The sequence below is a fragment of the Dendronephthya gigantea genome, unplaced genomic scaffold (genome assembly GCF_004324835.1).
Source record: "Dendronephthya gigantea isolate DGI-Jeju-01 unplaced genomic scaffold, DenGig_1.0 000263F, whole genome shotgun sequence".
Classification (NCBI taxonomy): Eukaryota; Metazoa; Cnidaria; class Anthozoa; order Malacalcyonacea; family Nephtheidae; genus Dendronephthya; species Dendronephthya gigantea.
The window spans coordinates 155001-166893 of NW_021163273.1; the positions used below are offsets into that span (position 1 = coordinate 155001).

Here is an 11893-nt window from a genome sequence, read left to right on the forward strand (position 1 = left end):
ATTTAATAACAAGATTTTTATTCTTGATGTTAATCCTCAACATTTCCACCATTTCTTTCTAAGCAAACTGCGGCTCGTCTGAGCATGGTAAACACTGAACGGCGAACCACATTTGTCTGTCCTGGCCTCAAATTATCCATTTCGTTCGAAATTCTCTCTTGCAAATCGCCTATACGCGACCACCGGCAAATCTAGGCGAATGGACAGACAAATGGTTCGCTGTTCAGTGTTTAGTATGCTCAGACAAGCCGCAGTTTGCTTAGAATGAAATGGTGGACATGCTGAGGATTAATATCACGAATAAATCGCTTTGTTTTTGTGTTAAGTTTCTTGCTTTAATTTATTCATTTTCCCACCTTATATGAGATTGGTCACGCTAAAATCAACAATGCATTTAATCCACTGCGCGCAATGAAATATTTGTCACCTTTAGGCGTCGCGCGTTGCTCCCAGTATGCATTATTTTTCCTGAAACTTTGACAGTTTATTAAAAAGCTTTCCTACTTTTATACAGCTAAATAATATCTTAATTTCAGCTTCACATTTTCGCGCGCAAGCCCTCTCAATATCAGTGGAAAGGAACCACCCCCCCGGTAACATAATTTTGTTAATGAAAAACCAAACTTGGCCTAGGCATACCAGATAAGTCTTAACTATCTCTAGGAACACAAAAAATTGCCAAATTCTGCAAAATATCCTGAAAAAAGGAATTTCTACATTTGGGACATTTTTTTTGATACACCCTGTAGTATGATTCTTTTTTAACAAAACATGCAAGATATCACCACAATATAGTATGCCTCGTTCTTAACAAAACACACAAGATATCACCACAATATAGTATGCCTCGTTTTTAAAAAAACACACAAGATATCACACAATACATTATGCTTCGTTCTTAACAAAACATACAAGATATCACCACAATATAGTATATGCCTCGTTGTTAACAAAACATACAAGATATCACTCCAATATAGTATGCCTCGTTCTTAACAAGACATACAAGATATCACCACAATATAGTATGCTTCGATCTTAACAAAACATACAAGATATCACTACAATATAGTATGCCTCGTTCTTAACAAAACATACAAGATATCACTATAATATAGTATGCCTCGTTCTTACCAAAACACACAAAATATCACCACAATATAGTATGCTTCGTTTTTAAAAAAACACACAAGATATCACACAATACACTATGGTTCGTTCTTAACAAAACATACAAGATATCACTACAATATAGTATGCCTCGTTCTTAACAAAACATACAAGATATCACCACAATATAGTATGCTTCGTTCTTAACAAAACATACAAGATATCACCACAATATAGTATGCCTCGTTCTTAACAAAACATACAAGATATCACTACAATATAGTATGCCTCGTTCTTAACAAAACATACAAGATATCACCACAATATAGTATGCCTCGTTCTTAACAAAACACACAAGATATCACCACAATATAGTATGCCTCGTTCTTAACAAAACATACAAGATATCACCACAATATAGTATGCCTCGTTCTTAACAAAACACACAAGATATCACCACAATATAGTATGCCTCGTTCTTAACAAAACACTCAAGATATCACCACAATATAGATTATAGTATGCCTCGTTCTTAACAAAAGACACAAGATAACATTACAATATAGTATGCTTTGTTTTTAACAAAACATACAAGATATCACCTCAATATAGTATGCCTCCTTCTTAACTACAATATATAGTATGCCTTGTTCTTAACAAAATGCACAAGATATCACTACAATATAGTATGCATCGTTCTCGACAAAACACACAAGATAACAACTACAAATCTACAATATAGTATGCCTCGTTCTCAACACAGCACACAAGATATCACTACAATATAGTATGCCTCGTTCTCTACAAAACACAAAAAATACCACTGGCAGTGTCACTGCAATATAGCATGCTTCGTTCTGTAGAAAACACGCAAACATCATATCACGCGATTATATGATTACAATTTCAGCTCAGTGTGAAAAGTCAGCCCTGGCTGAGGCTTGGCACAGCCTCGTTCCCAGGCGCTTTAAATAAAATAAAATATAGGAACACTACAGGCTTTTTACATAGATCAGTGGCTAAGCAGAGCGAGCGCGCAAGGAATTTTGGGGAGGACGCGACGGAGAAATGGAGCGCCTGGCAGAAAATGCAAATATTTTTTGCCAGAAATGCCATTTCTGACAAATCGAGCTTTTCAACATTTCACTCGTGCGTTCTTGTGTTTTTGGTGGTTTGTGGCCATATGGATGACCTGGAGCAATCGCTGAAGGAGTTCTCATTTGACGGTAATAGTTTTTTACAGAATTTGATTGCATTTTATATAATATTTTGTACGTTTTTAGAGTAGACTGTCAGTGAATCTTTTGTGTTGATCTTAAATATTCTGATAATAAAATTATCCTTTATAAATCCGTCGACCATCGTCATATTCTGATAATAAAATTATCCTTACAATAGCATCTTCAAGTTCTGACGATGATTTTGATTTATCGTCGCTTGGGGGACAAAATGTTCAAGGTAATGCAATGCGTTTTTCGCGCGCAAGCCCTCTCAATATCAGTGGAAAGGAACCACCCCCCCGGTAACATAATTTTGTTAATGAAAAACCAAACTTGGCCTAGGCATACCAGATAAGTCTTAACTATCTCTAGGAACACAAAAAATTGCCAAATTCTGCAAAATATCCTGAAAAAAGGAATTTTTACATTTGGGACATTTTTTTTGATACACCCTGTAGTATGATTCTTTTTTAACAAAACATGCAAGATATCACCACAATATAGTATGCCTCGTTCTTAACAAAACACACAAGATATCACCACAATATAGTATGCCTCGTTTTTAAAAAAACACACAAGATATCACACAATACATTATGCTTCGTTCTTAACAAAACATACAAGATATCACCACAATATAGTATATGCCTCGTTGTTAACAAAACATACAAAATATCACTCCAATATAGTATGCCTCGTTCTTAACAAGACATACAAGATATCACCACAATATAGTATGCTTCGATCTTAACAAAACATACAAGATATCACTACAATATAGTATGCCTCGTTCTTAACAAAACATACAAGATATCACTATAATATTGTATGCCTCGTTCTTACCAAAACACACAAAATATCACCACAATATAGTATGCTTCGTTTTTAAAAAAACACACAAGATATCACACAATACACTATGGTTCGTTCTTAACAAAACATACAAGATATCACTACAATATAGTATGCCTCGTTCTTAACAAAACATACAAGATATCACCACAATATAGTATGCTTCGTTCTTAACAAAACATACAAGATATCACTACAATATAGTATGCCTCGTTCTTAACAAAACATACAAGATATCACTACAATATAGTATGCCTCGTTCTTAACAAAACATACAAGATATCACCACAATATAGTATGCCTCGTTCTTAACAAAACACACAAGATATCACCACAATATAGTATGCCTCGTTCTTAACAAAACATACAAGATATCACCACAATATAGTATGCCTCGTTCTTAACAAAACACACAAGATATCACCACAATATAGTATGCCTCGTTCTTAACAAAACACTCAAGATATCACCACAATATAGATTATAGTATGCCTCGTTCTTAACAAAAGACACAAGATAACATTACAATATAGTATGCTTTGTTTTTAACAAAACATACAAGATATCACCTCAATATAGTATGCCTCCTTCTTAACTACAATATATAGTATGCCTTGTTCTTAACAAAACGCACAAGATATCACTACAATATAGTATGCATCGTTCTCGACAAAACACACAAGATAACAACTACAAATCTACAATATAGTATGCCTCGTTCTCAACAAAGCACACAAGATATCACTACAATATAGTATGCCTCGTTCTCTACAAAACACAAAAAATACCACTGGCAGTGTCACTGCAATATAGCATGCTTCGTTCTGTAGAAAACACGCAAACATCATATCACGCGATTATATGATTACAATTTCAGCTCAGCGTGAAAAGTCAGCCCTGGCTGAGGCTTGGCACAGCCTCGTTCCCAGGCGCTTTAAATAAAATAAAATATAGGAACACTACAGGCTTTTTACATAGATCAGTGGCTAAGCAGAGCGAGCGCGCAAGGAATTTTGGGGAGGACGCGACGGAGAAATGGAGCGCCTGGCAGAAAATGCAAATATTTTTTGCCAGAAATGCCATTTCTGACAAATCGAGCTTTTCGACATTTCACTCGTGCGTTCTTGTGTTTTTGGTGGTTTGTGGCCATATGGATGACCTGGAGCAATCGCTGAAGGAGTTCTCATTTGACGGTAATAGTTTTTTACAGAATTTGATTGCATTTTATATAATATTTTGTACGTTTTTAGAGTAGACTGTCAGTGAATCTTTTGTGTTGATCTTAAATATTCTGATAATAAAATTATCCTTTATAAATCCGTCGACCATCGTCATATTCTGATAATAAAATTATCCTTACAATAGCATCTTCAAGTTCTGACGATGATTTTGATTTATCGTCGCTTGGGGGACAAAATGTTCAAGGTAATGCAATGCGTTTTTTTTTAATGCCATGCGTTTTTTTTTAATGCCATACAGTATGTATATTTCAAACACTTTTTATGTCAGATGACTGGGCCAGCTGCCAAGCTCTGCCACAATAACACCAGTCAATTAAACCTCAAGTTAACGTTTAATATTGCCATTTACAACCTCAAGGGTTATTATCCACAAGGTTATGATATGTATTTTTATGTGAGCATAGTTTTTAAATCACTATTTGAATAACATCTAGAGCCTGGTGCTACTAGTACACCAATTAAAAAAAGAGCAGAAAAACATCCACTGTCTCCAGAATCAAAAGCTGTTGTTCAATCCAAGCCAGCCAAGAGGTCTGCGCGTAAGTAAGCATTTTGCAATACATGCAATCAACATTCAACTTCATAATCTCTTTTTTATCACATTTCTAATGAACTTTACCTACTGTATTCTAGCATATCATTTGTCAAGTGGCCCTTGGAGTAAAAGACAACACAGCTTGGTTGCAGATTTGGAACACATTGTCGAATATAACGAGGATCCAAATGTATGTGTAAAACAGTCTCTGTTGATGGCTTTACTCAATTTACCCAGTGAGGAGAAAAGCATACTAACAAGGTCAATCAAGGGACTTTTCCCAAACTGTGATAAAAAGAGAAAAATGATAGAAGGTGAAACAATGTATCCTTTTCTGAGGTTGAAACACTGTACCCAATTTACATCTAAATACATTGAATTCTCTTTATTAATCATCAGGACTGTCACCAGTACTAAAAAATACACAGGGGAGAATTTCTACTGTTCGTAAGTGCTTGCTTACTGTGGATAGTAGTGAGATTTTGATGCTACAAAATGAAATTAAGATCAAGGAGAATTCTTTGGTGGAAGAAGAAGCTGGGGTTGTTTCAGCACTAGACAGTGACAACAAAGAATTGGCAAGAAAACTTGCTAAAAAATATCAAGGAAACTTGGAGCAGTATTCGAAATTAAATTCCGCATTGCTTGTGTTGTATGAAAGTAAACTTAAAAAGTTAGCTGACAGTGATGCAAAAGACATTACAACATCACAGAAAGAACAAATTGAAAAAGAAGTGAAGGAAATGGAAAAAATGACTTCCTTTGGAATGAGAGATGAAAGTGTCGTACAAGACATACTCAAGAGAGAAATCTTCAAGACGCTGGTTGGGAAATTTGAAGAGAAGTGTCCGCTGTTGCATAGTGTTCTGCAAGCACTTTTAGTAACAGATAAAAGGCAAAGAGTTAACAAAACCTCAGAATATAAACTGATGTGTGGTGTTAATGCTTTGTCTCTGTTACTTAGTGTTAGGAATCAGAAGTGCAAAAATGAAGTTCGACTGCTCCTTGGTCTTGTTTGTGTCACATATTTATCAATTTAAACAGTTTATCAATCTTTTAAATTCTATTGGATTGACTCCACATTGGGATACAATGTAAGTATGCTATTTTTATCACTGCATGAAGTGAATGTACATACCATTATCACAATTTATTATATAACCATATGTGCATAGGAATCCATGCTACCCATCCAGTCATTTGGCTATTTGCTTCTCTTCATTTGATTTGATTGAGTGAACTTGACTTGGCCTAGAAGAAACAACCTTAAGACCTGGGACTTGTCCTTGTTATACCTTAAGATGAGGATTTAGATGAAAATTTATAATAGGACTAATAACAAAAACTCTCACTAGTCTTCATTTATCATGACCGTGCGCTGGAGAACGCGCTGCAGTCTTATGGACTGATTTCATCAAGAATTTGATAAGACTGGTCGAGAGCAGTACACTGAGTGTTTATCAAGCTTATTAATCTTTTCCTGAACTTTTCCATTATAGAAATAATTTTCTTGATGAGCACCAAGCAGAATTGTCAGCGATTATCCAAGAAAAATGCCTTGAAACAACACCAGTCATTTTGTTAATGGATAACGTAAATATGTATCGTGGAAGGAAACGCCATCTACGACTTTTCAAAACTTTGGGGCCCCAAATGTGAAATTTTACCGTAAGAGGAGCAATTATACCAGATGTTAGCAAAATTGAAGAACTAATGACCTGTAAGGGAACCGCCACAATGCCCCAAACAGATATTTCAGAAATTACAGTTAAAGATCTCTTTTTAGGTACGTATTACACAATACTGTAAATACTAGATAATATGCACAGTGTCAGTGTGTAAGGGCGGGTATTTGTAAACAATGAGTCACTTGATTGGCTATAATTGAAATAAGGTAGATATTCGTGGGTTGTTGACAATATTAATTGTACAATGTACTTGCGCACTATAAGGTTTTGAGTCTTTTTATTTTATTTATCTTTTTCTCAGTCATACCATATTCATAGTTAATCTTTTTATTCTGTGTCTTTTTAAGATTCTATGCCTGAACACAAAAAATTATGGGATGACTGGCTCGATGGCTACTATTTGGAGCTTCTTGACGGCTGTTTGAATGACGTACCGAAACCCCCAAAGCCATTTCTGGAAATGAATGAAGCAAATTTGAATTCGTGGCTCTCTAAAGTCGATTTTGATAAACATAAAAGCGAAAGCGTCAAAACGTTCAAGATCAGCCCTCCTTCGAAGCAAGAACGTTGTTTAAATTATCAATGTACCAAGACGGATGTTGTTCACCTTGGATTGTCTTTGGAGAACAATTCAACTCTTACCGGTACCGCTGCCATTCTAGAACAGTTCGGTGCAGAATTTTCCATTCCTTGTCCTCATCATTATGAAATTCCCTTTGACAAATCTGCTAAGAAATATGATCTAAATTCTGCCCGATTGCAATATGAATTCATGATGTCAGTAGATATGCATGGCACTGAAATGCAAGAAATAGAGAAACAACTGCGATCGTATGAAAAACAGATTGACGCAGGTACGTGTGACATTGATGAGACTGAATCTGATGGTGATTCGGGCGAGGGCAGTGATGATGGGACAATATCTTCAGGATCTGTGACCAAGAAGACAGCTCAGCAACAAAAAGATTCAAAATTCAGATCTTTGTACGAAAGAGTTTTGATCATGGCTCAAGAATCAAGTCACTCTATAAATGATGACGCATTGTATAACGTTATCCAGAAGCTTTCGAGCGAAATTGAGCTGATTGATAACACAAGAGACAAGTACGGAAGAACGATATTCCATTGTGCATTTGAAACGAGGAACTTTGTTGTAGTAAAGCTTCTACTTGCAGTTGGAGTCAACCCTAACGCAAAAGAAGGATGTGGAGCCACAGCTATGACCATTGCTGTAGTTAATACTGACTTTGAAGCAACCAGAATTTTGTTAGAAAATTTTGCGGAGTACGAAGGCGCATTTTTTATCTCATTTCCAAGTCCACTAGAAATTGCGACTGCCATGGAATCGACAGATATAGTAGAACTTTTTCAGAGATATTCGCGAGAAAATGAAAATCCTTTAGTACGAGCGCTTCAAAGATTTGACAGCAGTTTTAGCAACAATAATTCGTTTCAAACCCCAATCGAAGATATGGATGATAGCGATCCTCCAACTCAGAGTGATGCATACGAGTACAGGCGATCCGATTGCAAAGGCTTTCCTACAGCAGTTGTCGGCGATGTTGGGACATGTAAAGTGAACCGCAGTGTAAAGCACAGGAATATTACAGCATATGGTTGGATGACTGAAATACCAGGAGACATGCACGCAAAGGGACATTTATGCGAAGCAACATTCAAAGCACATGAAAAGGGAGGGTTCCATAAAGTTGTTAACTGTGTCATGAAAAGACCAAAACTTACTGAAGAAGCATTTAAGAAGAGAAAGTTCCAAGAGCAGAACCTAAACCATATCCAAGAAGTGGTAAGGGATGCAAGCCGTGCATATAGCTTTGCAGCAGTGCAGGAGTTTGCGGCCTCAAAAGAATTCCCATCGAATGAGGATTTAATTGGAGCATTGCGAAAAAATGGAAATCACAATACAATTCTACTTAGTAGTTTCAAAAATTGGTTAAAAAAGTGCGCTGAAAGTGATAACAGTCACAGCTACCACCAACAAATGTTTTCTTTGTTTGGTCCATTGTTGGACTTGTTCGTAACCGCGTCTAAAGAAGGAGATGAAACCATGCAAGAGACAGCATGGGTTCTACTACTGCCTATTTTTGCACAATTGAACTTCCGAAACTATTGGACAGAAGCATTCGTGCATGTGGTGAATTTCACGTCCGTTTGGCCGCTTGCTTTCCGATGTATGATGAAGAATAATATGTCAGTTAAGTGGAAAACGCGGTAATAACATAGATCTTGATGAATATGTGGAAACCCATATTGTCAGACCTCTTAAGAACTATGCAACAGGTAGAGTATAATTATAGTTAAATACCTATATTCAATTTAAGGACAACATTCAACATTACAGTATTTTATATGTTGAATACGCTATTTGCAAGACTAAAGAGAGCGACTAGAGGAACAGTTGCTGGTGTTGCTTTCTTAATAGTCTATACTGTATGTCCAAGTTATAATCAGTTGGTAAATCTTTATCAGCTACCAATAATCTTTATTTAAAGTTCAACAAAGTTCTTGGAAATTGATATAGTCAGTTACTGAACCATTTTATTTCTTGTTAAGGTCACACATCAGTACAAATGTGCCAACGATTGATGGGTAACCTAGATATTATTGGGTCTGCTAGACAAGCATATACCCAACCTTTCAACTATCACCCAACAACGAAGCACAAAGAACAGAGTTCCTTGCCAGATGTTGTCAAGGGAATGTGGTTTTGCCTTTCTAACAACTTTTTCGCTGTGTCGTCTGGTGAGGAGGTTATGGAACATCCTTTAAGAGCACTACATCTACTGTACCAAAACCAGTTTCAAAAGTTTTCATGGAAATCATTAAGAAGGGTGAGAAAAAAGTGGAAGAAAAATTTGAAGCAAAACTTCATGAGACTTTTCCTTCTTTTAGGAAAATATCTTTAGATAATTTACAAGAGACTGACAATGAGTAATGAAACAGTATATTTTACAATTTTACCTCAATGTTATGGAAATGTCTAAAAGTTTCCACATGTTTAGTTGCTTGTAGAAAGAAAAATTAATATTTTTCCCAGGATAAGAATTACAGACATTTTAAATTCTACCTAATTAGGCATAATTTCAACTCATTGGGCTGACAACAGTTATACTTGATTACCACTGAGAAATATTGTTTCCTTCTTACCAGCAACAAGACATGTATAGAAGCTTATTATGTAGAAGCTTATTATATAGAAGCTTGTTTAATCCACAAGTTATGTACATAGAAAAATATTTAAAAACAAAGCAATTTAGCATAATTAAGAACTCAAAACATTTCTAAATATAGTCTCAAGGTAAATATCCTTGTTTCATATTTATTCCTTACAATTTTAAATTAAAAACACATTTTTATCATATATCTGTATGTATAAGTGTATACATCTAGTGAGACAATGATGACTTACATGAACAACTAATATTTTAGATGTACCAGGTAGTAGTAACTAATAGTAATACCTAACTCTTCTTTCAAAAATATGTATGATGATATTATTGTCTACAGATCGATCATAGCACTTCTTGATCATATTTCTTTCAAAATGTTATAAAGAGTTACATGAAAGAATTTTTATGTCTACAGGCACAATCATAAAACCTAAAACATACATATTGTCCTATTTGGCCCTTAAAAGATTAAGAAGATTTGTATTTCTTTATTCCTTACCAAGGTTGCTTTATTCCCAAGAGTAATGTATGTTGTTGTAAATCTGTCATCAACTGCATGAAGATTTTCCATTAAAACTTCACTGATGATAAGGTATTGCACAAATTTAATTGAATCAGCATCATTCTTAAAAGCATTTTTTCCAATACCATAATGTGGGATTAAGTGAAACCCTTTAGCTTCTACATCACGCTTTGATTTTGAGCCTTTAAAAGTGAGTGCAAGCTGCCTGACATTAATCTTTGCATTAACAGCTAACATTTGTTCAAGACACAGGCATATGTTGATGGTTTCCATGGTATAATCCTTGGGTGATGGCGGTGTTGTAAGGCAATTGTCACATGATCTATTACAATTTACATCAAATTCATCAAAGTATTCCAAGATAAGCTTTCGCCGGCATATATTGAGGACATGCAATAGGATACAACTCTATTCAATGAATGCATCTGAAACTCTATGAGATCTTCAGATGCTGCTTTGTGAATTAGCTGGATCAGTTTGTTTCTGTCCTCAAATCGGAACATGATGACACAGTGTGAGGTGTTTCCATCACGACCAGCTCTCCCAGCTTCTTGGTAATATTCCTCAAGCGACTGAGGTAAACTAAGGTTGGTGACAAAACGGACATCAGGTTTATCTATGCCCATCCCGAAAGCACTGGTAGCACATATTATCTGTGCCTTTCCTGACAACCATGCTCGAGCATTGTAAGTTCTTTCAAAGTGATCGAGTTGTCCATGGTAATACACACATGAAACACCTTTGGATTTAAATAGATAGGCCAGCTCAACAGTATCTTTTGTACTGAAACAATACACAATACCGCAAACATTTGGAAAATTCTCTTGAACATACTTCACTACATCCTCTTTTGCATGTGGACCACTTTTGCTAATTACTTTAAAAACCAAATTCTTTCTGTTACAGGATGATTGGAGAATAAGGGGTTGAACTAAGCCTAGTTTCTCTACATTTCTCTGCTTCGTTTGATTAGTTCCAGTTCCTGTAAATGCCACAATAGGTCGGTTAAACTGCTTGAGTGTGCTGAGTTGAGCATACGATGGTCTGAAGCTTTTTCCCCATGTGTCAACACAGTGTGCTTCGTCAATTACAAATCGCAATAATGTTCCGTTCTCTGACATTGCTTGAAAACATGCTGTAGCAGGTGGTGACATAGCAAACTCTGGGGTCAAGTAAAAAAATTTGTGAACTGATTGTTTATCGGTTAGTGCATGAAATATATTGTCCCGTTCTTCAGGGGTCATACTTGAGTTAACATAACAGACATTTATCCCATAGCCTCGTAATTTTGAAATTTGGTCGTTGATTAGTGCCATCAAAGGTGTGATTACAACAGTAATGCCAGTGCATGACAGACCTGGAATCCAATAGCATACTGATTTACCGCCCCCTGTTGGTATTACCGCTAAAGCATCCTTTGTATGCCATGAAAGTCTTCATGTTTGAAAATGTTTTGAAGTATGTCAAGGTGGATGTCACCAGAAGGCTGGGGAATATTGCCTTGGGTGGACATAACATCACTTAATGACACTATGT

General features: G+C 35.9%; 1 protein-coding gene across 1 annotated transcript; it reads right to left on the minus strand.

The window, feature by feature from the left end:
• Nucleotides 1–10689: 10689 nt before the first annotated feature.
• On the minus strand, nt 10690–11601 carry LOC114541059 (ATP-dependent DNA helicase Q-like 4B). The gene has a single exon (XM_028561047.1). It carries the CDS (start codon nt 11599–11601, stop codon nt 10690–10692), a length of 912 nt encoding a protein of 303 aa, XP_028416848.1.
• Nucleotides 11602–11893: the final 292 nt, after the last annotated feature.

Bases quoted from the DNA above. Each gene is read 5' to 3' on its own strand.
- LOC114541059 (XM_028561047.1), bottom strand. From the start codon at position 11,601: ATGACCCCTGAAGAACGGGACAATATATTTCATGCACTAACCGATAAA.